Genomic DNA, 26,792 nt, shown 5'->3' with positions numbered 1-26,792 from the left:
CACAACGAGTAGAAAGTAACTCCTAAAGAACTTGTCAGTGGGCAATGAGTGGAGAATCTGCTGGTGTGGTCAACTTGTGAGGCATTGTGATTTGGAATTTGATATCGCATGAGCATAAAATGAAGGGTAGGAACTTTCGCCATCCTCCCCTCTCCCCCACTCTAGTGGCCCTAATCTTTTCTGCTGCCACAGGGAGCAGATCCACAGCCCTTCCAGAGTTGTGTGCTATTCCAGTCTAACAGTTTCCTTGTCTGGGACACAAGGAAATATGGACTCGAAGAAAATATCTTTACAAGTTGCACAGTGTTAGTGTAGGCTGATAAACTCTTTCTGTATATATCTTGGCTTTGTGGGCCCCAGCGTCTCTGTGAGGTACCTGAGTCTGCCTCAGATAGTGGGAGTCACTCTGAGTAAATGAGTTTGAGTGTGTTCACCATAGAACGCTTCTCTGGATCCCTACAAGTTTAACATGCTACAGTTTTGGCGTTTTGTTTTGTTTTGATTTGATTTTTAAAAAGCTATTTATAAATATAAAATCTGTGAATTCATCCAGGTAAGACTGTAAAGTCCACTGGCTTTGCAGCTCCCTTAGAGATATAAGCCTAGTGGCATTTGAGACTAAGAACTGGGTGACTTCATCGCTGCACCGGAACTCAGGACCCGCCTAGTGAGGGGAAGTGGTGGGTGGGTGTGTTCCTTGTAGGGATGTACATCAGTATGTAACACGTGTAGACACCCCTACCCTTAGCAAGGATGAGGTAAAAGCAAGTACCCAGAGGCCCAAAAGAGAAAATGACTAATTCTAGATTTCCCTGATTCAGAAGAAGGCTCCAAAAATAGGTTTGCGCTCTGATTTCTCAAGTACATGGGGCGGGGTGGGGGGCGGGGTGGGGGGTGATCATTCTGTTCTATTCCGAGTCTGTTGGACCACTTCTGCGGTATCACAGCCGTGTCTGGGCTCACCGGCATATCGGGGCTGTGATCAATTCGATACCAATTCAGAGGGTGGTGAAGCTAGCCAGCAGCTGAGGAACCAACCCTCATGTTATTGTGAGGGATCAGCTCGTGTAGACTGGCCTGGGCGCTGTATGGACATACTGCTTATAGAAAAGAAATGAGATTTATGGTTCCTTCGAGGGGGTGGGAAGAATTTTGGTAGGAAGCTACAGGAAGTAGTTTGAGCTTTATTTGAGTTATTCAAAAGATCAATGATTTGCATGCCAAATAATGGCATCCAGTCTGTCCCTCGATGTGTCAGAGTGCCACCTGACTAGAGACTGGCGCTTGGAGCAGCAGCTGTGGGAAAGTGCCTGCTTCCAACTGGCTGGATCCTGAGTTTGATCCCCAGCCCTGCAAATACAAGACAACACCTAAGTGAAATTTGTATGGACAGTTAGTTGTTGGAGAGAGGGACGGTGCGCTTTAATATCTGAGAAGAAGTTTGAGGAAACACGTTTCACTTTCGGTAAAGGAGGTGAGGAATGGAGAAGTTGCAGCCAGCCCAGGACCTGACCTTGTCCTTAAGAGCTGTAAAAGAAAGAAAATGGTATTAATTGTAATGTACTTTAAAAAATTCTGGGTGTGGCTGGGTACACCTTAAATCCTAGTACTTGGGAAGCAGAGGCAGGCGGATCTCTAGGAGTCTGAGCCTGGCCTGGCCTGCACAGTGAGTAGCCAAGGTTACATAGTGAGGCTCTGTCTCAAACACACAAACAAATGGACTAACAAACTAACAAGAAAGCTCTGGGTTTGTTTTTTCCTTGAATATAGTTTAAATCGGGCAGACAGATTTCTCCCTCTGATAGTCCTCATTATTCTAAATGCCCGTGACTTTAGCATAATGGCTTTATATAAAGTATATATGTGCCTCTGTGTGTGCACACACGCATGCACATGCTTTCGTGCATGGGTATGTGCATGGGAGACCAGATGAAGATTTTGGGGGGTTTTCTTCTATTATCCACCACCTTATTTTTTTGAGACAGGGTCTCTCACTGAGCCAGAAGTGTATCGTTTCAAGGTAGGTCCACTAAGCTGGAGCAGCCAGCTCCTGGGCTGCACCCACGTCAGGACACCAATAATGAGGTGACAGGTATATGCATCCATGTCTGGCTTGTTATGTGTGTGCTGTGTATTTGAACTCAGGCCTTCGTAATTTCACAGCCAGTGATAGAAAATAAATGAAAGCTGCATTTGAATATGAGGGGTCAACAAAGGGTTGGCAGGTGGCTTTACCAACGAGGTCAGAACTGTGAGAGAAATGGCCGGGCTGCTGTTCTTCTGTGCGCATCCACCCTGCCCATAGAGGATCTTCCATCTCACATAGTCCTATGGCAATCTCTGCTGCCTGTGTGGGTGTAGTCCTGACCACAGAGAAAGCAACGATGCTGAGCTGGTTGTGGGCTCAGACTGCCTGTGTCTTGTGTCTGCACGCTTCCCCTAGTGCAGATCTGAGCCCTTCTGTCCCAGGGATGATCAGTCTTTCAGTGCTTCGCCATGTGTTCTTTCCCACCCTCCTTCTCATATCCTGGTGGGGGGGGGGTGAAGAGAATATGCTCATTTTCCTCTAACAAATGTGAAGTTCAGCGTGGAGGGGTTCACCATGAGATCATACACAGGGGAGGGACTGAGTCAGAAAGGCCATCTAATTTCTGCTGTGCTGTTCTTTGGTTCTTGAGCTCAGTTGCCTTAACCTATGGTAAAGAGAGAGAGAGAGGTTTCCATTAAATCCAATTAGTTTCTGTTACATGGCATTAGTTAATTACACATCTGTCTCATCCTCCAGATTAGACATTCCTTAGAGATGCTGTGTCAAGACATGGTCTGTCATGGAACATGTTTTCACTGATGAATGCCGTAGGATGGGGTGGGTTGAAACACATACATGCTTGAGTGTATGTGGAGTCCAGAGGGAAACCTCTCTGGTGTCATCTTCGGGGATGCCAACTATCTTCATGAGTCAGGGTCTTTCATGGGCCTAGAATCCAGCCACTAGGCTAGCTTAGCTAGCCATCTAGCTCTAGAAATCCTCCTCCTGCTGCTTCCCCAGATGCGAAGTCAAAATCTCATCCTCATATTTGTGAGGCAGGCACATTACCAAGGTGAGCTCTCTTCCCCTCACCCTAGCCCTGAGCCATTTTTATTTTGCTGAGGCTGGGGGAGGGGCTTATGATGAACAAACTCAGGAGCTGGAAATTCTATTCAGTTGAACTCCTCCTTGCCTTATTTGCCTAGCTGGTGGTCTCCCAAGTGGACTGAAAATCTTTTCCGAGGGGCTTCCTGAGATAGATTAGCATCTGCTTTGACAAGGTCCCGTATTCCTGAGCCTTGAAGATTCTGAAATGTTTTGGGGTAGAGTTGTACTTAGATTTGCCAAAGACTGCTAGAGCCAAGTTTAAAAACTGTTAAGTCCCTGTTCTGTGTCCAGTGTCATGTTTAATGTATATGGATACAAAGAACCATGACCTATCCACTGCCCAGTGGGAGGGGGCAGGAAGAGAGAGAGAGAGAGAGAGAGAGAGAGAGAGAGAGAGAAGAGAATGATCATTGATAAGGTCTTTTTAAGGGACACCAGTACCTGCCTGCATTGTCTCATTATTGAAATTCCCATGCAGTGGACCCCAGGCTGTTTGGGACCTCAGGAAGTGTGACCAGTAAGGCCCTTTCCAAACTAAGTTGTTAGAGATCATGCAGCCAGCTCAGCAGAACTGGATCCCCAACATTGTTGCTCTGTTGAGAACACTCTTGGGTGGACGAGATGGCAGCACATTAGCAGGTTCTGTCTGTGATTTTAATATCTCATGTGATTTTAATATCTCATGCTTTATTTACTTATTTTTTTTAGGAAGCCAATATAGTACTGTATTTTCCTTTTTGCCTCTGCCACACAGAAGGTGCAGGGTTTAGGAATAAGATCTAGTTTCTTCACTGGGAATTTGCTTTAAAGTTTAAACCCCTTTCACTCCATGGGCAATTACAGGACCCTGTGCAGGTTTATTCCTTTTAAGACTCTCTTTCAGGTAAGGCAGACAAGGAGCACAGATAAGGAACACAGGTTCACAGAAAGATTTGCCGGGGGCACCAGAAAGCTCAGAATTTTAACCCCAGATACTCTGATGTCTAGACAAAATGGCAAGGCCAGCCAGGAGTTTGGAAGTGATGTCATATTTCAGTTTTTATCAACTCAGAAGTTGGCATAAAGACTACGAGCTGGAGATATAAGGAAGGCCGACTTGGCCAGCTTCACAAAGGTATGTCTAAGATAGTGCTAGAGTGGGTAGCAGACTAAGTGACTCCAGAGTCACTTGGGGCATGCGTGTAATCCCAGCAGGTGGCAGTTGTTCCCACAGAGGCACTGGGGGGAACTTCTCCAGAGATGAGACACCCCCCCCCAAGAGTGTTCATTATAGTGAGAAAAAGTGAAACCACAAAAGCCTGACTATTCAGCTCCCGTAAGGTTAGGAAAGATAATGGAGCCATGGAGTGATGGGTGTGGGGGGATAGCAAAGTCATTCAGAAGAGTGGTCCTTCAGGAAGCTGCTGCACAGAGGCAGCACTTGACTTTTGGTGCAATCGTGGAGGAAAAAAAAAAACAATATGTGAAACTTTAACCGAGGAGAACAGAGGCCGAGCAGGAACCCTCAGGTGGAGGTGAACTTGGGTTTGAGGAAGAGAATGGTCCAGGGAGACTGGAAAAACACAGGGATCCAGAGATACAAGATGAAATGGGGAAAGCAGCTCCATGCCCTCTGGGTACAGGCCTTGGAGGATACAAGTCTTTCTTCCCAGGAAGCACGGACTAGGAGGCAGTGTGGATTGGCAGTGTAGTCGGTGCCTGTGCGAGCAGCTGTCTGACTCCTGACTGGCTCTGTAGCGTACCCAGTGTTAGCCATGGAGACGATAATTTGTTTCTCTTTGAATTATCTACAGAGATAGCAGCAGCGCTGGCTTTTCCCCTGCCCTGGAAGGACCCAAACAAACTTTTGTTTTTTTTTGTAGGAAGAGGGGGAAAAGTGGGTCAGGCTGTTTTGGCATTTCAGGCGTGGAGCCCCGGTTCCATTGCAGGCTCTGGTCTCCATGGAAATGAAAACTAGCGTTTGTCATGTCTGTTCCTGGTTTGAATTCCAAACTCTGGGCTCAACAAGCTGCAAGAAGGCCAGGCAGTGGGGACTGGGGTAGATGGAGGCTTCAGCCATTGTGAAGAAGGGTCCTTCTCCTTGGCTTGAGTGCGGAAAGGCCTTTGCCCTGACCAGCTCTCTGTTTCCCCATTACTGCGTCAGGGTAACTGAAGTGCTGCTTTTCTCTCTTTGGCCCAAGACTTTACATGGACCGTGCCAATGTGTCACTTACTCAGTTAATTCATCAACTACAGTCACTAAGACTTGCTAAGACTTCTCCAGCAAGTATGTACCCAGTGGGAAGAAGGCTAGGTGGTCTGGTGGCCACCTGGCAGCGAGTGTTTAACGGGCTGTGTCATTACTTTATTAAGATATTTTTTTTTGAAAAGCAGCTTTAAGTATCCCTTGTATTATTATGTTTTCCGTTTTGCTCTATGGTGGTGGGCGTGTATCTTCCTGTGCACAGGTGCACATAAATTCCAGAGGTCAATATCAGATGTTCTCTTGGATCATTTTCTACCTTTTTTTTGAGATAAGATCTCTCACTGAACCAGGAGTGCCCTAACTTGGCTAGACGGGCTGAACAGCCAGTCCAAGGAACCTTCCTCTCAGGACTGGGGTAACAGGAACATGTTGCCATATCAAGCTTGTGAGTGATAGAACTTAGGGTCCTCGTGGATGTGTGGTGGGCACTTTACCAATGGAGGCCATGCTCCTTGGATTCTAAAGACTAGGAAAGAGGAACCAATAGGTGAAGGCAGCTGATTCCTGGAAGTACCCTGAACCCACAGAGGTGTATAGTCAGCTGCTCCACAAGATGTAATTGGGCATTCTTTCCTGGACAAAACTGACTCGAGGGTAGAATTCTTCCAGGATTAGACTTCAGGTTTTAGCTGTTCAGAGAACAGGTTCCATCCGTGACTGCAGGGAACTCTTTGCATAAAGACAACAGTACGTTTTCCATCTTTTCCACTTCAACCTCATCCTGCATCCCAAAAGCTGTATGTTGCTGCAAAATTCCCAAGGTGTGTGTCTTTGTATTGACTGGGGAAGGATAATTTTTAAAAGTAGTGATTGATTCTTCTTTAGGCAGGCTATGGCAGGGGAACTAGGCACCTAGCTGGGATTTGTGATTGAGGCCTATGAAGTCCTAGTGGATCTGCCATTCCCACATACTGTGCTGTGGTTTTTAGTGGGCGCATACACTAAATTCAGAAACTCTTAGTAGACAAGCAAGACCATGAGGAAGACTAACCACTGTCATTAGTCCTCTATAGACTCTGAGTTTGAGACTGGTGTACTGATGGAGGCATTCGCAGGCAGCATGTAAATTCTTTGCAAAGTGTTCCGTACACATACCTGTGTCCTATCTCAGACACATGAACATAGGCTATGAGTGAACTCAAGGAAGGGCGGCTAATTTACACGGATAATTGCATCGGATGCACGAAGAACAAAGGAGGATTATCAATGAGACTTTAGACCAGCACTGAGATGGGTCATATGTCGATCAGTACAAGAGTCAGCTTTTGCCAGATGACAGGGTGAGGTGCCTGTGCATGCTAGTGATAATTAGCAGAGGACCACAAACCAGGAACACCCCACTGGGTCCTGCTTTCCTCTACCACAGCCCCCTGCCTATGCTCCATCAGATCTACTTCAGCTCTCTATACTAGCAGGTCATCTAATGAGTTCAAAGTATTTTTTTTTTACCGTTCCAGTGAGTCTGCCTACCTGTGGCATTATAAAGAAGACTCTGTAACCAAGGATGTATAGATATATTAATTATTTTTCCATCCTTCAAAGGATACTTTTTTGGGCATAGTGGTTTTGGAGCTTTTGAGTGGTACTTATTTAAGATGCAGATTCTGAAAATGATGCCCTGGAAATCAGCTGGAGATGGTATGGGGCCAAGACTGGGACCCTGTGCTTTTAATACCACACTTTGTGTTGCAGCCACCCCACCCCCATCCTCCATGAGTCATGTCCAGAGACATTTACATCTTTTACACTTACCCCAGTAGGCCCAAGGGATTGAGGAAAGAGGCCAAGGGAGTTTAGAATCCATCATTTTTGTGACTCAGCTATTTATTGGGGCTGGTTATTCGTTGGACATTATGCTAAATTTTTTCAAATGAGAAAAATAAAGACTCAGGAACCAAGGTAACACAGAAAGCAAATGGCTTAAAAGGGCCTTCAAGCTGGAATTGCTCACATGATACATTGGCAAATTTACCCTCCCCTACTGCTTTGAGATACAATGCCCAGATTTTAAGTTCAGTGCTCTCCAGATGGCAGTGCCCTGGAATAGATCGGAGAGTCATGTTTTAAAAGTTACCAGTGCTCCTTGACACTGAGAGTATTGTAGCCGTGCACACCGTCATTAAGGGCTCCACAGGACTGGGTTTGGGAATCAGACCAGGAATGAACTAAGGTTGTGGTGCTGATGGGACCAGAAGATTGCAAGGACAGAGGCTGCAATGCAAGCAGGTGGAGGACACAGGGCACCCAGAGTGGCAGGTATATATTTTGCAGTATCTGGGGCAGAAACAATCTTTCATAAAGACAAACACATAAACTTGAATAAAGAACACCAGCTGACCATTGTGCTCCGCTCAGAGTTCTGAAAAAAAAATGCACGGGTGGCTGATCAGGGAGCCTGGCACTCTGACAAGGTCTGCCTGTGCCCGAGGGACCTCACTAGGACTAAGGAGAGGGAAGGGAAGCCAAGAAAAGTGGCGCAGCTGCCAGGGTGTGTGAGGTGCAGGTTGGGGAGCTTGTGAAGAGAGTCACTTGGTAGAAAGAAAACCTTTGTCCCCAGCTGCATTTCCCCATTGCTCAAGGATGTCCTCCAGACCTGAGTCTAAGAAGTGGGCTCTTACCAGCTTAGTGCGAGACCCTGAGGGTAGGCTCAAGGACACGCTTTTATTTTTGAGACAGGAGTCTCATTTTATTTCCTGGGACAGGAGTGAACCAGTCTTTGTTGCCAGGCTTATGTGGGTGAGATGGGAACGAGTGAATATCTTCCTGGCATAGGGTCGTCATCAGGGTCTTAGTGCGCCTATTGTTAGGGAGACTGGAGGGTTGTAGGAATCCTTTGCACTTCGGTTCAAAATGGTTTCTCCTGTAGCTTCTTCTCACTCTCCGAGTTTTCCATGCTGTTCTGTTTAAGGCTTTCATTCTGTTCTGTTCATGCTGCTTTTGTGCTCTCTCTCTCGCTCTCTCTCTCTCTCCTTCTTTGACTTTCATGCCTTTACCTGGCTACATTTTCTGAACCCAATTCTTCAAGTAAAGCTTTTCGTCTCTCTGTCTCTCTCTCTCTCTCTCTCCCCCTTTCTCTCACTTTCACCTGCTCTCCCTCCCTCCTTCCCCTCCCTCCTTCCTCTTCCTTTCCTTCCTTCCTTTCTTGCTTTCCTTCTTTCTTCTTCTCTCTCCCTTTTCCCCTTCATCTGCTTTTTGACTCACACCACCTGTCTACCTGTAGCTTATATTCCAATGACAGGTCATGTCTGGCTCTGCCTCATGATAAATGTACTAAGCACAAGGATCCTTTCTTATTCACCTATGTGAACATGGATGTTTAACATTGTGCCATGTGACACAGTCATATCACCTTGACCAGACCCCCTTCTCTTGCTTGGGTTTCTCACAGGCCAAGGGTTACAGGACTCTTGCTGAATTCAGGTCAGAGGGCTTATCTGTTGACTGATCAATATTGATCCTCTCTACAGTGCCCCATCACCAAATATAACAGCAATTCTTTTTAATACTGCTTGTAGGATCAAGTTAAGGGCAAGCCATGGAGTTAGAAAGGTTAAGTCACTACATAAAATGCATAGGAACTGGTTTTATTTGCTTAGCAGCGTGTCCAAATCTACAGGACAATGGCTGATCTTTTAATAGGTTTAGCAGTGTAGCAAGGCTATTAATGACTCTGCCAAGGTGCAGAACTATGGTTACAGGGATTTCTTCTAGTATAGAAGAGGATTGGAGTGGAGGCCAAGCATGGGGGGGTTGGTGACCCATTATTCTGGGCGGGTTTTTTTCCCACTGAAATCATAGCTAAGGCTATTGGACAAGTCCAGGCAAGACACCTTGAGAACCTGAGGGAGGACCCTACGACAGGAAGGGAAGGGTGGAATAATGAGCCTTATGGAAACAGAATGAGTAGGATGGAGTAGGCTGAAATGGCAGATACCACTTCTGAGCAATGACGGTGCCTTTGGAGAAGGGCAAGGAATAGGCAGAGGTCTCTGTGAGCAGGGCTGGTGGCAGAGGGGACTCACTCAGTGACAGATGCAAGAGTGGGCACAGAGGTGAAGAACACATTGGAGAACTAAATTCCAGTTTGGGCAGCCTGAGAAGATCCAGTGGAGCAGAGAGAGATGGCTCAATGGGCAGAGGTGCTTGCTCCCAAGCTTCCACCATGTGGGTCCCAGGGATCGACCAGAGTTCGATCCCTGGGACCCACATGGTGGAAGGAGAGAACTACCTCCCTAAAGCTGTCCTCTAATCCCCACGTGTGCGGCGTGGTATGTGCATCTGTGCATGTACACATAGTGGAGGTCATGTGCAGAGCTCCCGGCCCCACTCCATACAGATTCACACTCTACCTCTTCCCCCTCCCCAATGATACTGGATGGGCTGCTGGATGCTCTCTCTGTATTGAGTTTATCCAGGCGGTAGGGCATGGTACTCTTTACAAATGTCTCCATGGAGCATCTGAGGTTACAGCTAGATCTTCATGTAAATGTCACTGTCCCGAGGCAAGGCCAGAATGTGGTATGGCACAAAGGCTTCCTGAGTTAGTCTGGCTCCTGAGCAGGTGGGCAGGATCCTGCCCCTCCTGTCACCTTGGTCTGGGGCCATGTAATCTCCCAGGATGTCCCTTCCCATTTCCACTGTCTCTTTCTGAGGATTCTTCCCTCCCTGCCCAGCTCTTTGATTTCTCTGTTCTCTGAAAACAGAACAAACTGAGTTCATTCTTTCCTCTCCACCCTTTTCTCTTCACCTCTTCTATTCTATTGAAAACACAAGCTAAGTTTCGGTCTTTACTGTATTAACAGATTGAATGCCTCGGTATAACTGGATTTAGTGCCATGGGAAGTACAAGGAACTTTTTAGAGGTGAATTTTGGGTAGGAGGTATGAGAACAACCCCCCCCCCCCCCCGTAGACCAGCAACATAACTTACCAGGCTGCTATGAGTGACTTACATCTGTAGCAAACTCTGAGGCTAGCCCTGGGTCACTTTCTCCTCTCTATCTGGCATTTAGCTTCATCTTTTAAATGAAATGGAAGGATAGTGGCCGTTATTAACTCAACTGAATGTCCTGGCACATGGTACCTGTGCCAGCGAGATGGCCAAGCCAGTGTGGCCTGAGTTCATTCTGCAGGACTCACACTGTGGAAGGAGGAAACAGACTCTGGCAAGTTGCCCTCTGACATCCACAGGCATGCCCATGGTACATGCATGCCTGCACACATACATGCAAGATAAAATAACGTCGTAATTTGTAAAAGACATGCCTATGAAATAATATATATGTGAATGCTTTGAAAAGCGGAGTTGTTGTCACTATGGGCAAGTGTTGAAACAAAGCATGTATAAAATGAACTGGTGGCATTGAGAGATTCTTTCAGGGTCTAAATCATCTTCCCTAATAGCTTTCTACATGTAGTTAAAGCTCAAACAGGATTGGATGGGTGAATATTTAAATACTTGACTGCTTGTTTCTAGTCCCAGTTCCCTTTTCACACCGGCACTACTGCCCCCTGCTGGTCAGTAGCAGCATTACAGTGCAGCAAGTCCCTAGCTGGGTTGTCTCCTCAGCCTGTTGCCTGGGCTCCCTGAGCTGGCTCCTTTGCATGGGTCTGTGGCCGACCGTCACTCACAGCCTTCCTTCCTTCCTTCCTCTTCCCTCTCCATCTCATTCCCCGTCTCCATCTGCCCCTGCAGCACTGCCAGTAACTCCAACCGCAGCACGCCAGCCTGCTCTCCCATCCTCCGGAAGCGGTCCCGCTCACCAACACCACAGAACCAGGACGGAGACACCATGGTGGAGAAGGGCTCAGATCACTCCTCGGACAAGTCCCCGTCCACCCCGGAGCAGGGTGTGCAACGCAGTTGCTCCTCACAGTCTGGTCGGAGCGGTGGTAAAAATTCCAAGGTGAGCAGACGATGCTGGGGACTTGGCAGCCTTTGTTAGCTGGTCGCAGGAAGCTACTGGGTACTCATGTGACCGAACAGCCCCGTGTCTATGTGATGAAGTCAGGACAGGTCAGCGTCAGCAGGGGAGACTCTTGATGAATTGATTCCTGGTTAATCATTCAGGGAGGGTCCCGAGTCATGCGCCCCTTCTCCACCCCGCTCCCCATCTCTCGGTAAGCATCTAAGGAACTTCAAGACCCTTGAGATATGGAGGAAGCTCTGGTGAGCAGGAGGTGTCGCCTTTATAATCCTTCGTTAAATTTGGCCCTTTGAACTGGCAAAGGAACGTTATTTGGGACAAGTGTATTGCCAGGAAGAGCGAGTTCAGGGAAGCTTCCGGAGGGCTATTTTTAACCTCCTCCTTGGCCATCACCCCGCCTTACCTTTGTCCCAGCCCATGCCCTACTCATCTTGCAGAGAGGATAGTCACAGGACTTTTCCTTCCCTCTCAAGCTTGTCTTGGGCTCCTGATCCAAGGATTAGCATAGAGGCCTCCCTCACATGGTTAAGGTTCCCCAGAGTTCTCCTTCGATCCCCAGGCCTCTGGCAATCAAGAGGTGCCTCTACTCAGGTGCTCCTAAACCAACGGGAGTCGCAGGGCTTGAGAAAGGGGACCCCTCGGGAGGCTTGGGAGAAACCCCACTTGAACTTGTCTTTTGATTTCTTGTTCTTCCTCTTCTCCCCACTGTTTTCCAAACACCTTTGCATGCATGGTCTTAGTCTCACAAGCGCCTCTCAAAAGTAAGCCATCTTTTGTCTCTGTCTTTTAATCTCCCCTCTAGTATTGAATTGTCTGTAGTGCTCAGCATCCCTCCTTCTACCCCTGCCAATTCTGCCCATATGTCCTGCTTGGTCCCTTTCCCAGAAGGGCTGAACCCACTGTTCCCCACCCCCACCCCTTGGCAGGCTGGCTTGGAAGTCACTGAGGGACCACGCCCACTGCACCTGACAACAGAGAAAAGACTCCACCTCCCACCCCACTCCACCTGCACCCCATCCCCTTCCCGAGTCTGCCTGCTTCTCAAACACTACCACTAGTGGGAATGTGTCTCCCTCCTTGCGTGGCACTTTGTAAAACGCAGAGTCCTGCAGGAGGTAGTTCCGTCCCTGTGGGCGTGGAGCCTCCACTCAGTCACTCTGTTGTTTCATGTGACCCTTGGATGGGTAACGGTGGCCTCCCTGGCAGAAGTGAGGAAAGACCTTGATGAGATCTGCCTAGTTCATCTTTTCCTCCACCCCTGAGAGCTACCTGGCAGGGCACCCGCTGCGACTTGCTTGTACCGCTCTGGTACTCATTCACAGTGTGCTTAGAGACCTGGGTTTTGATTAAAGAAGGTACAGTACCAGAACCTTGGAGGGTGATGACTGACAGTACCCACCAGGCTCTAGGGAGGGAGACGTGCCAGCCTCTACCCAGGGCCCTCGGATCTCCAGTGGTGAGCTCAGTGGTGAGCAGTTGGTCGCAAGGCAGTAGGGCCCAGGAAGTCGATTGTTGGGAAGAAGTGCCAACTTCAGTCAGAGAGACAACTTACAACAGGGTCTGTGAGTGTCCTCAGGGAGGACGGTGGCACACCACTATCCACTTCCAATGGATGCAAGAACAAGAAGCTCCACAGCCAAGCCTTCCCACTGTGCCCTTCAGAGGCAGACCTGTGACTCTCAGTATTTTATGTGCCTATTGCCAGTGGGGGGTGGGGGGCGGCAGCCTGGAGTGAGGAAGCCAGTGGGAGTCCTCTGTGGGTGTAGGAGGCTGGGCAGGTTCCGGCATGCCTGATAGCTGGGGACAGGAGTTGTACAAGACCTTTTGTCGCTACGCCAGTGCCCGCCCCTCTGCCTTAGTTGAAGTGTGTACCAGAAGGCTCCAGGCTCATCTGGGAGAAGGAGAACCCAGCTTGGATGTGGGTACCAGGTTACTCCTCCTCACCACAGCTGCTGAGTCTTTAGTCTTTCCCGTCCTCAGGTGAAGTGTGCAGCTCTTTCCTCCAAGCCTAGCTCATTCCAGGAGCAGCACCGTGCTTACTGACAGCCTGACAAGGAAGGACCACATTGCACAACTGCACTGGGGATCCACCGTAGTCACCCTGGAACATGCGAGTGTAAGACACGTAGACCGCAGAGGATCTACACCAGAGTCACCATGGGAAAAGGGTTCAATGCAGGGCCCCGTGACTGGACTGCACGCAGGTGCTGCAGGGGTACGGCCAAAGCGTCTAAACCTGCTTCCCCTAGGCGCATCCTTTCAAGGTGGCCAGGTAGAGCTGCGTGGAAGCTCTGTGAGCTAGAACTGTTCTCACTACAACTATAGCTGGGCCACCCATAACCACCTCCTGCAAAGAGGCTTCACGGTGTCTCCCCCCCCCCCCTTGCTGACCTCCATTTTTTTGTTTGTTAGGGACAGGAAATCATTAAGGCTTCACCTTCCTCATCACAGTTTCAGGGGTAGAGGCTGATTCTTTCTCCCCGCTTAGAGTAGGGAGCTACAGACCTCAGGGCTGACCGTCACTCCCAGAAACCAGTGCATTTGGGCCACAGTCAAGCTGCACTCAGTAGTGATGGCCTGTGGCCACTAGGGGGAGCCAGGACATGCTTTCCTGCCCCCTCCAGCTCCGGAGAGCTGCTTGCTCTCTGCCCTTGCAGGCCTGCCAAGTAGATAGGGCCACTCAGTGCTTGGCTTCTGCCGCGCAGCTTAGCTCTCTGTTGGTGCTTGGCGGTGCCCGGTGCTGTGACCTTTCACCTTTTTGTTCGTTTGTTTATTTGTTTGTTTGAATTCTAATTTTTGTGGTTTTTTTTTCCAGTATGACAGACTTAATCTGATCAAAGTAAGACATTGTTTTGTTTTGTTTTGATTTTTTTTTTGCCTCCCGGCTCCAGTTTATGCTTAATGTAGAGCTCCTGGTCCCAGTCTCCCTTCCCCTTTCCCCCTTCCCCCTTCCCCCTCATCAGCTCGCTTTCCAGACACCTCAAGCCTTTGTTCTAGGAGATGCTTTTCGATGCGAGGGCTGGAAACTGCTCTAAGGTAGTCTGGGTATGTTTCTAGGAGCCTTGCATTCTGTCTGGTTCTCACTTGTCTGATTCCTTGTAGAAAAGGCCACAGAGACCCAAAACAAGTCCTCCAGGCCCTTCTCCTCCTCCAGCTCCATCCTGCTTCTTTTTTTTTTTTAAAGATTTATTTATTTACTATATGTAAGTACAATGTAGCTGTCTTCAGACACACCAGAAGAGGGCATCAGATCTTGTTACGGATGGTTGTCAGCCACCATGTGGTTGCTGGGATTTGAACTCAGGACCTTTGGAAGAGTAGTCAGTGCTCTTAACCACTGAGCCGTCTCACCAACCCTCCATCCTGCTTCTTAACAGCTCTGTGCTTTCACCCCACTCCCTTACCCATCTGATACAGGCTCCCTAGTTCTGTGCCTTCTTGAGCTCTAGCCCTCTCCTCCAGGTAGGGGCATAGCAATGAATTTACAATGGTAGGCAGTCTCTGATCTGTCTGTCTGTGCCTCTGTCACCCTCTTGGGCCTTAAGCCTCTCTGAGAACCTCCTTCACAGGAGGTCCCTTTAACACTCAGCCCAGAAAGGCAGGTCAAAGGTTAGAAACTCCTTCCTGCTGGGTATTCTTGAGGGCTAATGTAATCTCACCGAACATGTAAGTGTATATGTCTCTGAGGTGCCTCAGTGCTGGCAGAGAAGGAGTTGTGTAGGGATATGGTCAGCGGCATAGCCTCCGAAGTTCTTACTCTACAGGGTTCCTTTCTCATTTCTTTTAGTACTTAAGACATCCTTTCGGGACTGGCGAGATGGCCCAGTGGGTAGGAGCACTGACTGCTCTTCCAGAGATCCTGAGTTCAATTCCCAGCATCCACATGATGGCTCACAACCATCTATAGGGGGATCTGATGCCCTCTTCAGGCAGGGGGATGTATATGCAGCAGATCACTCATATATTAAATAAATAAAATTAAGGGAAAAAAAAGGGCATCCTTTCTTATATCCTCACTTTATAAGATAATGAATATTAGCTATAAAGGTACCACAGAGCTAGTTAGAGATGGGACAGGTGTTCCTAACCGAAAGGTCTTGGGATTCTGAAGCTGTTTGTGTCAAGTAGTTTCTGAAGGAACTAGCATCTCCATGTCAGTGCAGAGAAAGGGAAGATCTACTTCCGTCTACGTGGGGAGAGAGGGCAGGCACCGTGTTTGAGGATCACAACGGATCCTGTTCCCAGTGACCCTTTTCCTCCAACAGTTGTATACAAAAGTTCCAAGAACTAAAGTGCTTGGGCTCAGTTGAGAGAGATTTTCCTCCGCTGGGAAGCAGGTGACTAGCCTGCTCAGGGTTAGTGCAGTACAAGCTAACTGTGGATAGATAGCTTGGTCGGTAGCTGCAAGAGTATACTCGTGCTCATCATGATGTGAAATTAACACAACCCCATTTTGGTGGTCCTAGAGTCAGTTGCCATTGTGAACACCCAAAAAGAGCTATAGAAATGACGGTCCAGCTAGGTATAACTTTTTCGCTCCCCCCACCCTTTCCAGGCATGAATAGACTTAGCTGAACTACTTAGGTGGGAATGTTCTGGCCCAGAATTCTTTCCTATAAGGTAGCAATTCCTATTCTATGATGACATAGTCTTGGCTATGTGGGTTTGGTCTTCAAGTTCTGGAGGCCACTGTGGTAAAAGACTGTGCTTTCTAGATGAAACCACCATTCCTTTTGAGGAATGACCACAAAGAGTTCCTAGCAGAGGGTAACTGAGTGCCTGTGTTGCTGCCTGCTATCTTAGTCAGACCGACCAGTGGAATCTGTGCGAGGGAAAAGCATATACATGCCTGTGCCCCTTGCACGCCCTATCTCTGGCCACTGTGCTGACTGTCAGGGTAGAGGGTCAAGGTGTCAGGCAGGTTTCTGATTCAAAGGAAGAAGCTGGTGATGAGAAGGAGATCACATGATCATCTGGTCATCATTGTGGTCACAGTCACAGATCCCTGGTTCATAGTCGCCTCCATCCTGTCACATGCACACACGCACACCTTACTAGCTGACACAGCGGTTGCCCAGCTGTGCGTTTATTAGCTGGCTCTTTGACACAAGCTCTAAGTGGCTGACTATGTATAGGCTCCATACCTCTGGTATCTCGTTGAGGCTTTGACCCGTTGGCAACGTTTCTAACATCAGGGCAGAATGCTCATGAGTAGAGCTTGGAGACAGACACAACACAATCAAGCCGTTCCCCTTCTTTCACTAGAAAGTTTCAGATCCCATGGGGAGATCAGTATGAGTATTCCTCAACCATAGAGCTGCGACAGAATGTGATTTCATGAGTACCAAGTTGTATATAACACCATGGCTTGGAAGAATCCTTTAGAGATGACACAATTCCACTTTCTTCCTCAACCATTAGTTAGCTATTAGTTAGGTCAGTCGGTTGTTGGGATAGAAGGAATTTGCTCACCTTCTAGCTGAGAGTATAGTGTGACTTTTAAGAAAGCCCCTTCTTCCCCCTTCACCAAAACATTCTACCCTGCCTTTGACAGGGGAGATGATCTGGAGCAAGAGGCTGTGTTTGGCTCTGTGTCTACTCTGCTTCTAGTCAAAACCCACTGGGGGACTAGGATTTGGATGCCTACCACGTATCCCACCTCCCCATCAGTAGGACCTGGCGATGGGGCTCTGACTCCCTTCTGGTTGAGCGCTAGCTAGTGCTGCCACTGCCTGCCTCTCCAATCGCCCCAAGCTGTGGTGGGGGCTTCCAGCATGGATTGCTCCCTGGGCCTCCTTTCTGGAGCTGTCTTGTGAAAGGAGGACCCTCCTGAGCATCGACATGGGAAGCATTCAGCTGCATTTGGATTCCTTCTCCCTGCCCACCCTCCGCTGTCTGTGTTACCTTCACCCCAGGGGGAAGGAATACCACTTCTATCGTCTCTTCCCTAACTAATTATATTCTCTTTTATTTTTGTCTTTACAGAAAAGCCAGAGTTGGTACAATGTAAGTAGTTCTGTTTCTGTTCTTGTTGGGTAATAGAAAAATGTGTGTGTGTGTGTGTGTGTGTGTGTGTGTGTGTGTGTGTGTGTGTTGGGGGTGGGGGGATGGGCAGGGGGGTTGGTTGCAAGAAGTGTTAAGTACCGTTTGGGTCTTAGGAGTTTTTGCCCTTGTCAACCTCTTCATCTCACCACAAAACAGACACAGTAGTTCTCTTCTACAGCAGGACGGGTATGTCCTGGGGAGGAGGATTTGATCTGGGAACATGAAGAGATGATTCACCTCATGTTTTTCCTCATCTAATGTCCTATAGGAAGGTAGGGAGCAGCCAGGACTGAGTGACTGCTTCAAGGCCAGGCGGTATTCTGTGGCTAGGGTGAGACAGGAGGTATGAACTTAGGGCTAAAGTTAGCATCACTGGACAAGACATCTTGTGGAGGAGCTGGTGCTAAGAAACGGTGCTATATGACAGAGTGTGTCAAAGATATGCAGTATCCTCCAGAGCATGCTCCTACTGAAGGTTTGGCTGCCTTCTAGTCTGTAAAGCAGGGTCCTTCTTAGGTCATCCTTAGTGGCTATTTATCCAGCTCTGGACTCTGAGAGTGTTTTGTGGAGTCAGCAGTGCCTGCAAGGGCTCCATTCTCCTTGTCACATACTGTATGGCCCTGGACTCTTTCCTGGAAGAACGTCTGGCTAAAGTCCCTCAGCTTGCCCTGGCCACATGCTCTGTACCTTCAGGAGGACTGGACAGCTGAGGCACACTGTGGCCTGGCTTCAGACCCTTGTCTCCCCTTCTTTAAGCTGGTCTGTGCTGAGAATACCACTCCTCCCTTCCACTCCCGCATGCTTACTTCCTCTGTTCTGCTCCAGTGGGAGCTGAGGCTTGGAGAAGCTGTCAGGATGCTGGACTGACAGGGTTGGAGGGAACAGAGAGAGGGCTCGAGAGGAGGCTCATGTTTCATGTGGGGCTGTGGGTCCAAATGATCCCTTTGGGTCACGTGTGTGTTCCAGCATGGTATTAAGTCGTCCCTTAAAGTTAGACACCTGTCAGCTAACACTCTGGCTTCCCACAAACTGCTCCGTGCCAGCATATCTCAGAGGTTTTTAATTGATTGTCCATCCATAGCCTCACTGGACGCCTCAAGTGGCCTATGTTGATCTGAGGACATTGAGGACCAAGATGATGAAGGAAGAGAAGCTGAACTCTGCCTCCCCCTGTCTGTTCCTTCTCTCTGACTCAGACCAAGGGTCTTCTGACCTCTGGCCTCCTTGGGCTGATAGCACCTCATATCTTGGAGAGATGAGAGGCACTCTGTCTGCCTGCCTGTCTGTCTGTCTGTTTCTCTCTCAGAGCTGTCCTGGCCCAGCTGTCATAAATACCTAAGCGTTCTCCAACCAATAATCTCCTCTTAAGTGGCATTGCAAGAATTAGTGCCACCAAAGAGAAACAGACACCACATGGCCTCAGTGCTATGGGGCAATTAAAGCATCCAAATTTGAGAAGGCAGATTGTCTTTGTCATGAACGTTGATCTTACCGCTTCCTTTCTCCTCGCATGGCTTTTAACACGGCTGCGCCTGCTCGCTCTGTTTTTGTTCCGGTACTGTTCTCAGCTCCTTGCTCTCTCCCTCCCCCACCCTCCATTTCTGTCTCCCTTCTTCATGCTCTTCTCTGTTCTCTGGTTTCCAGTCACCCGGCCAGCTTTCTGTTTCTTCCTGATTGCTGCATGTTTTAAGGCTCCCTACCCCCTCTCTCTATCTCTGTCCTCCCTCAGCCTGATTCTGATGCTCTGACAACCTAAGCACTCACTCAGCTTGATGACAGACATGCTTCTTGGCTGAAGGATTCAAAAGGAAGGACGCCTGTCTGCAGTTGAACTTGACAGACCTCTGAAAGTCCTCCGGGACGACCACTGACACATTCCTTTCTGCCTGTACTGGCTGCTGCCCACTCTCTTCATGGTTCTGCTATATACGCACCAGACTCGGTGTTCGTGCAGGAAGCAAAAAGGAACGGAAGCAGAGGAGGACATAGAAATGACAGGTGGACACAGGGAAACCAGAAAGTTTCCAGTCACTATAGCTGCAGGTGCTAAGAGGTGTGCATGAGGGTTGTATAGCTGATAGGCTCTGGTTTCACTTGTGCAAGAGTTAGCTCCTATAGAGGTTGTTGGTTAGTAACTGCTATAGTGGAGAAGCAGGGTGGATACAGTACCCATGCAGGCTGGTTGAATGAACTCATCCTGTCCTTTCTGTTGAGACAGATGCTCCAGTTCCCCGTTTTCCAGAGCCCAGTTATTAGTGTTGTCGGTCAGTTGCTCTCTGTCTAACACCTTGGTTTCCCTTGGGTTCCTTCTGACCCTGCCAGTGCATTTACCCTGGACATTGGCCGAGTCGCCTTGGCTGGGACTGGAATCTATGACCTAGGTTCTCCGAGAGCCACCTGTTGGGTAGGGTTACTTGCTGGGTTCTGGTTGGCTAAGTACCTTCTCTGAATGCTGTGGCTATGCCTTATACACTTGTGTTTATCAGGTAAAGCTCCATTGACCCCTCCCCTCTGCACTACCTCCTCCTCGTCTACACTGCTTCCTTTGGGAGGCTCGTTGTCTACCCTTGTTGTTTTGACCTGTATTCCCTTAGACCTACCTTTCATCTCCATTGCTGTCTGCCGGCTGGCTGGAATCTGACCTCCATAGAGGATCCTGGTGTCCTGTTCCTCTTTCTAATCTCTTTCCCGCTGTTATGAGTTAGCTCACCAGCTATGATGCCTCAGGTTATACCCCTGGCACTAGGAGTCCTTTAGATAGATGCAAGCTTTATACTTCCATGCGCTGGGGGCAGGCTAGAGTCAGGGCTCTACAGAGTTCTGACTACTGTAGGAGAGTACCCAAGACCTGGTCAGGGACCCTGGGTGTAATTTAAGAGGAAGCCAGTTTCTACTGTCACCACCAGTCTGTAGGAAAGCAACTCTTTGTCCCATGACTAGCTAAGAGGAAACTGTCTGCAAAATAACAGATTAGCCTGACCTGAAGAGTTGAGTCACAAGAAGGGAAGTGACATAGGGACAAGACTGTTGAGGGTGAACATTGGGGTTAGGGTAGCGTATGAAAACCTGTCATGTGCAACTGTCTTGGGGCCCTTCTTGCCCTTCACCCCCACAGCTGACAAGCTCATTTTCTTCAACAGGGCCTCCAGCCTGGGAGTACAAAGGTGTAGCCCCAGTGGTCAGGATCTTACAGGGTCAGGCGATAGGGCTTTGGAACTATAGGCAGAGATGAGGATGGTCAGACTCCAGCTTGAAGGATTACCATCTGCCTTTTAAATGTGATCCTTCCTGTTCCCGGTAGGTATGGGTCTTCCTGAGCCCCAGGTGGGCAGATAGACCCTCCCGCCTTATGTCTCACTTCTGGGGTGTTAATGTTTCCATAGCAACTTAGGGGCAGAGCCTAGAATAGGGTAGCCGCTAGCTTGAGACAGCACCCACATTGTCTGTCACCGTCCCCTGCTAGGAAAGCTGGCTTTAAGGAAGGCGAGAAGGATTGGTACCAATCCTGGGAATGACAGGGCAAGCCTACCTAGCATCAGCCAGAGGACAGTAGGACAAGGCTTTATAGGAGTTGCAGGTGTTGGGGCAGCCGCAACAACACACCAGTGCCTGGTATTTCCTCCAAGGACAGTCCTCTTCCTCTACACCCATCTGTCTCCCACCTATGATTTTTACCCATGACTTTGAAGAATCTTCCTGACTGCTATCCCATGGCAGTCAACTCTAAACTTCACTCTCCCCCCGCCCCCGTCCCCAATGCTCCCTCTTCAGCACCCTCTGCATTGCACCCATGCCTACCTCATGTTTAGTCACCTTTCTCCTGTCTCCTCGTCCCACCCATGCCTGGCTTCTGCCTACCGCATTTGGCTGGAGCACTGGGATTTTCTTTGTGGATCTTAACTTGTTTCTTGCTAGGTGAGGTCAGTGCTGAACCCCAAATCCTCTTCCGTCCTGACCAGGCTCTCTCACCCCCTCCTTTGTGCTAAACCTGGAGAAAGGGTACCAGTTGGTCCCAGCACCCAGTGTTTGCCATAGAGTTAATGTTTAACTAAGGGCAATTCCGGCTCCTGGGATCCTGGCCCTGCCCTGCCCTGCCCAGCCCTTGGTGAGAGGGTGGAGGAGACAAAGGCTAATGCAGACTGATACTCATTTCCTATGACATTATCTCTCGGAGTTGAGTGTAAACTGTCCCTGTCTCATCCAGATAGTAACCCACTCGACTGTCCTGTGTCTATGACTAGATATCAGTGTTCCCAGGGAATTTCTGTTAAGTACCTGGAGCCTCCTGGAACTATCTATAGCACCTGTATCTTGGGTGTGGTATGGACCTGAAAAGAGATACTGTGATCGCCCTGGAAATCGGAATTGTGGAATCCACCTGTCACAGAATTTGAGGACCACTGATGCATAATACACTGAACTTGATCTTTTGATAGAGTCAGGGCAGCAACTAGGCTCCAAGAAGCCAGCCTCAAGAAAGTAGGGGTCTGTACATGCATGTGTGTATGTCGCGTGTGCATGTGTGTGCTCTTGAGTGTCTGTCTGTCTCTGTCACCCTCTATTTCTGTCTATGCCAATAGGAAGATAAATAATACATTTATGTGGTGAAATTTTTACATAACATATGAAATACTAACTGCTAGAAAAGATTAAACTAAAGGATGGGTCATTCCTAGCGAAGAAGAAGGCAGCATCCAGTGGCGTGGGATCTACCATAGGATGGATGAAGGAAGGCAGGTGTCCTTCAAGATGGAAAGAGGAGAGTGTTAGAAGACCCCTTAATCAGGGATTCTTTGTCCTCTATTTACCCTAACAATGACTGTCATGTTCCTCTTAATTGGTGTGTCTGGCTCTGAGACCCAAGAATGTGTATTCTGCGTCATCACTGGGGTTATTTTTAAATATGCCAAAGTTTAAGCACAGGAAATTACCAAGGCTTATAAGACAAAAGACCATTACCCATGATGCACCAGCTCAAGACCTTCCTGATAGGGTAGGTTATCTGGGAGGGTTATAGGGTAGGCAAGGGAGCTGCTTCAATTATTTCGAAGATCTCGGAGTCTCTGCCTTCCTAGTTCCAATGCTGTCTATCCTTTCTCAACCTCTCTGTTTAGAGTAGTGGTTCCTAACCTTTCTAATGCTGCAACTGTAGAATTATTCTTGTTGCTACTTTATAAGTTGGCTACTGTTGTGATTTGTAATGTAAATATCTGATATGTAGGCCATCGCTATGTGACCCCTGTGAAAGGGTCACTTGACCCCCAAAGGGGTCTCAGCCTACAGGTTGAGAACCACAAGCATAGCACCCTTTCTCCTTAGCTGTCTTTTCAGTTGTCTCCTTCTTTTACTTAACTCTTTCCTTCTAACCAGGGTCCATAAGGTCTGCTCTGGCTATTTGGCCCTCAAGGTCTGAGTAGCTGTCTGCAAATGCTTGGCTTTGATCCTGTGTCTCCTTTGTATGGAAGGTGGGGCACAGTTCTTGGGGAACTCACATTGGGCAGACCTCAACTTCTCCAGGCTATCGTTCCAGCTTCTCTGTGACCAGCACATTGGAAACTCCCATGTTTGCTGTTGGTTGCATCAGAGAAGTTGCCGAATAGATGGGTTCCTTGGAGGAGAGCTGTCTCATAAGAAATCCCTAGTCTATTCAGTCTCAGATTTCATATTTCACCAGAGCTGTGATGCCCTTGGCACCTCCCCTTCCCCGCCTCCACTGAGAGCCCTGGCCAGCAACTTTCCATTGCAGGAAACATCTGCTGGTGAGGCCAGGCTAGGCCTGGGGTTACTGCAGGACATTGGCCAGGCCCATCACCCAGATCCTGTAACTTGAAGCATGTGTGGGGCTCTGGCCTTGCCCGCCCACCAGCCCTGCCTCCCTCCCTCAGGGCCCAGTGACTCTTAACAAAGAAGTCATTTGCTGGCCAGTTGAAAGCTGCACGGTCTGGAGGAAAAAGGGGTGTGTACAGGGCTGGGATGAGAGCAGACCCTGTGTTGCAGCTAAGTGGTGGCCCTTTTTTTTTTTTTTTTTTTTTTTTTTTTTTGCCTGGGTGAGAGATGTGAGTCACAGCGATGCTGGCCTGGCCCCGGGGAGAGAAAGCACAGTGACTGAACAGGCCAATCTGTGAGGCAGATCTGGACTAAGGATCTGGGCCACCATGGGCCTCTTTGGAGCTTCTGATCCACTTGTGAGTCACTCGGCGTGTGAGTAGCCAGTATGGACTAGGCCTCTGGAGCCAGCTGTGCCTCATCCTGCTCTGGAAAGTTCACCTGTTCACATGGGGCTGCGCTTCCGCAACTCACAGCCTGTGTTGTGTACCTGCCGTATCTATGTCGTCTGGCCTTACCCGGACTCTTGAGTGACTGCACCAACCAGGGAGTGTTGCCTGACCACACCCCCCCTCGGGGCTGCCCCCAGACTGAAGACAAGGGAAGCATGAAGCAGAGTCCAGCTCTTGGAGACTGGCCAGCCAGCCTTCTCTGAGAACCATGGTTCTTATATCTTTTCACTCGTGAGAGCTTGAACTGGGAGCACAGCTCTGAGAGAGGAAAGAATATCGGCCGGGGTTATATAGAAGGCAAGAGATTACCTTGTGTTCAGTCCAGGCGAGACTCACTGTTTTTACTCTGAGGGAACCTGAGAACCAGCATAAGGACCGAGGTCCCTTGCCTGGGACATTTGTTGGGGGTGATGGAATCTCTGACAGAATCTGGGGTCCTCTGGAGCCTCCTGCTGGAACTGGACAGCCAGTCTCTGCTGTGGTACTTGAAGAGGCTTGCTGATGCACCTGTTGGTGCCGAATGCTACTGCTGGCACGGATCTGAGAAAATCCCAGCCGTGAGTTTGTGACCCGAATTCTCTGTGTCCCTGTGACTGTTCTGTGCGCACTCTCATGCCCCTCATGGCCTGGCTGAGAGCGGCAGATTTGACAACCCTTGAGCCAGAACTCTTTGGCCATTTTATAGAGGTGAGCCTTGTCTCACCGTTGGAAGAGAGCGTTCTAAGAGTACACAGGAAGTGAGTATAGAGGATTATGTTCCCCAGCATCGGAGGGGGCATAGGATTGTAAGCCGAGTATGCCCATCCAATGTGTCTTTGTGCTTTTAGTACAGGGAGGCTGGCCAATCGTCTACATCAACAGACAATAGAATGAAAACAGGTACAAATGTGAGAGAGGAAGTGTGCCTTATTCCTCCCCACTGCTATAAAGGACCAATGCCTTTTCCTGCCTGCTTTTGGGAGAGATTGTACCTAGACTTCTGTGTCTCCACTTCTGTGGGTTCCAGAGCTCTCATTGGATATGATAGAAGCCTGGGGAAGGGGAAACTGTGGGTGGAATTTGGAACTTGGCATCAGGTACCTGGATGGCTAGTGCCCAGTTTACCCATGAGGAGGATTGGCGAGGGGTGGGGGGGGGCGTCTCATGCAGGAACTTTGTAAAGACTCCTCTAGAAATGTGAGAGGCTAGCTAGTGGGAGCCCTAAAGCAGGTGACTGTCCCCTCCCATGAGAATGCCACTTATTGGGAAGCCCTGTTGGTTTCTTTCTGGCAGTTGGCTAGGACCCTTGTTCCATTCCCACTAGGTTTCCACATCCCTCAGGCAAGTTGCTTAGCCTCTGCCTCATGTTCGGCAAGTGTGAAGTTGCATACTGACATCTACTCCGTGTGGCGTGTATGTGGTGGGCTTGTGCTTGCTCTTGGGTGGTTATTCATTCGACAGTAGCCTAGAAGGTGAGTTGGATATCGTGAGGAATATGAGTGAGGTTGTCAAGCAAGGGTTTCCTATGTGTGGATTCTGGTCTCAGAGGCTGGCTGACTGGGTGGGGAGCATTTGCATAGTGTTTAGTGATCCTTGGAGGACTATCAGGATAGTCTTTCCTAGCTGTAGAAATCATAGGATAGTTAAGATTCCAGATATCTTCCTCCCGTGGTCTGGAACTCTGGTTCAAGCACATATAGGAGATTTGGGAAGTTTGAAAATTATATGATAGCATGGTGTACTTTGGGAAAAGGTAACTGGGCCTCTCATATTACACATGTAAGCCAAGAATAAAAGCTTGAAATTCGAATTATAGACAGATTGATGAGAAGTTTCTTTTCCCAGCTCTTCTCTGGTTTCTCCCTCTTAGCTTGCACCTAAACTCACACAGTTTACTCTCCAACGTGCTTCACGGTCCCCTTCCTGTAGTCAGAGCGATAGGCAGTAGCTCAGGCTGGCAGCCTTTGGTTCGGATGTGAGCAGTCTCCAGACTCTGTTTCCACGTGGTTCATTTAGCTTCATAGAAAGTTGAAACGTGAACAAGTGAAGTGTCCGTCCATCACCAGCTGTATGTCTGTGAAATTCTCAGGGAAGTGGGTGAGAGGGTAAGAGGCCAGAAACCATATATGTCACTGCCAACAGGACAATCTGTTCCTCCAGCATGGGTCTCTGGCCAAGGGTCAAGAGCCGTGTGTGTGTGTGTGTGTGTGTGTGTGTGTGTGTGTGTGTGTGTAAGTAGGTCAGCACATGGCCTAGCAGAATACAGAGGTGCCTCTAACCTCATGTGTGGCTCTCCCTAGGTTGCACACATTTTATTTAGTCCTGGCTGTCCTAAAACTTGCTCTGTAGACCAGGCTGGTCTTGAACTCAGACTGGCTGGTTGTGCAGTCTTTGCATAATCCTTGAGAGTCATTCATCTATAGCCACCCTTCTTTTTTTTTAAACTTGCATTCATTTGTAAAGTGTTTTTTGAAAGATTCATTTTTATCTTGTGTGCCTTCATGTGTATCTATGTGAGGGTGCCAGATTCTCTGGAATTAGAGTTTTAGACGGTTGTGAACTGCCATGTGGGTGCTGGGAATTGAACTTGGATCCTCTGGAAGGGCCACCAGTGCTGTTAATTGTTGAGCCATTTCTCCAGTTCCCCATCCCTTAAAGAAAATACTTTTAAGACTGTATTCTCTGAAAGGTCAGAATCCCCCACTCTTGGACTGGCTGGTGGGGTTTCTAAGGAAGCTTGCTCAGCTAATCTGTGGGAACGAGCCTGCCTGCAAGGGATACACACATTTTTTTTTTTTAAGATCTGGTTCTCTATTTTGTACAAGTCCCTGGTCCTCTCCTGACTCCTAGCGTTTATGGAGAATATACTCTCATCTTGGGGTCTGCCACTTAGTAGCTGGGTGCCCTTGGGCATAGGGCTTTTCTCTTGCCTTGGTTTCCTTGTAGATGGCTTGGTACGATTAGGGACAGGAGTGTCATGCTTCTGTACCAGATGTGCTTTTAGCATCACAGCTTTTTTTTACCCCATTACTGGAACTTTTTCTTAGTGCCATGTTTTATGATTTTTTTAAAATCATGTCTTTAGCTCACGGTGTTAGTCATAACAGACTTCAAGAAGTACACAGCGTTCAGTCATCTTCCAAGTCCTGCCAAGACGAGAGCTAGCATGGCCCTCAGGTCCTT

The 26,792-nt window shown here is 48.6% G+C and overlaps 1 protein-coding gene and 1 long non-coding RNA gene across 46 annotated transcripts in view; one reads left to right on the top strand and one right to left on the bottom strand.

Moving 5' to 3' along the window:
• Positions 1-26,792, top strand: part of Gramd1b (GRAM domain containing 1B) — a 240,382-nt gene that overhangs the window by 188,884 nt on the left and 24,706 nt on the right. For 23 of the 45 annotated variants that reach the window (NR_151734.1, XM_030244303.1, XM_030244302.1 and 20 more), the window contains 2 exons: positions 11,076-11,286; positions 17,293-17,313. Coding sequence is in view for 44 of the 45 variants with exons in the window: in XM_030244303.1 (XP_030100163.1) it covers positions 11,076-11,286; positions 17,293-17,313 (232 nt within the window). In the remaining variant the exon portion in view is untranslated. Of the gene's footprint in view, positions 1-4,095; positions 4,251-11,075; positions 11,287-12,047; positions 12,069-14,122; positions 14,147-17,292; positions 17,314-23,363; positions 24,188-26,792 lie in introns of those variants that run through there. The other 22 variants (XM_030244300.1, XM_017313325.2, XM_017313320.2 and 19 more) reach the window with 5 other exon arrangements.
• Positions 1,394-11,259, bottom strand: 1700110K17Rik (RIKEN cDNA 1700110K17 gene). The gene is made up of 3 exons (NR_040728.1): positions 11,144-11,259; positions 2,236-2,693; positions 1,394-1,527 (listed from the first exon to the last, which is right to left on the bottom strand). It is a non-coding gene; the product is annotated as an RIKEN cDNA 1700110K17 gene (long non-coding RNA).

The sequence above is a fragment of the Mus musculus genome, chromosome 9, assembly GCF_000001635.26.
Source record: "Mus musculus strain C57BL/6J chromosome 9, GRCm38.p6 C57BL/6J".
Classification (NCBI taxonomy): Eukaryota; Metazoa; Chordata; class Mammalia; order Rodentia; family Muridae; genus Mus; species Mus musculus.
This window is presented reverse-complemented; position numbering and strand designations above follow the sequence as displayed.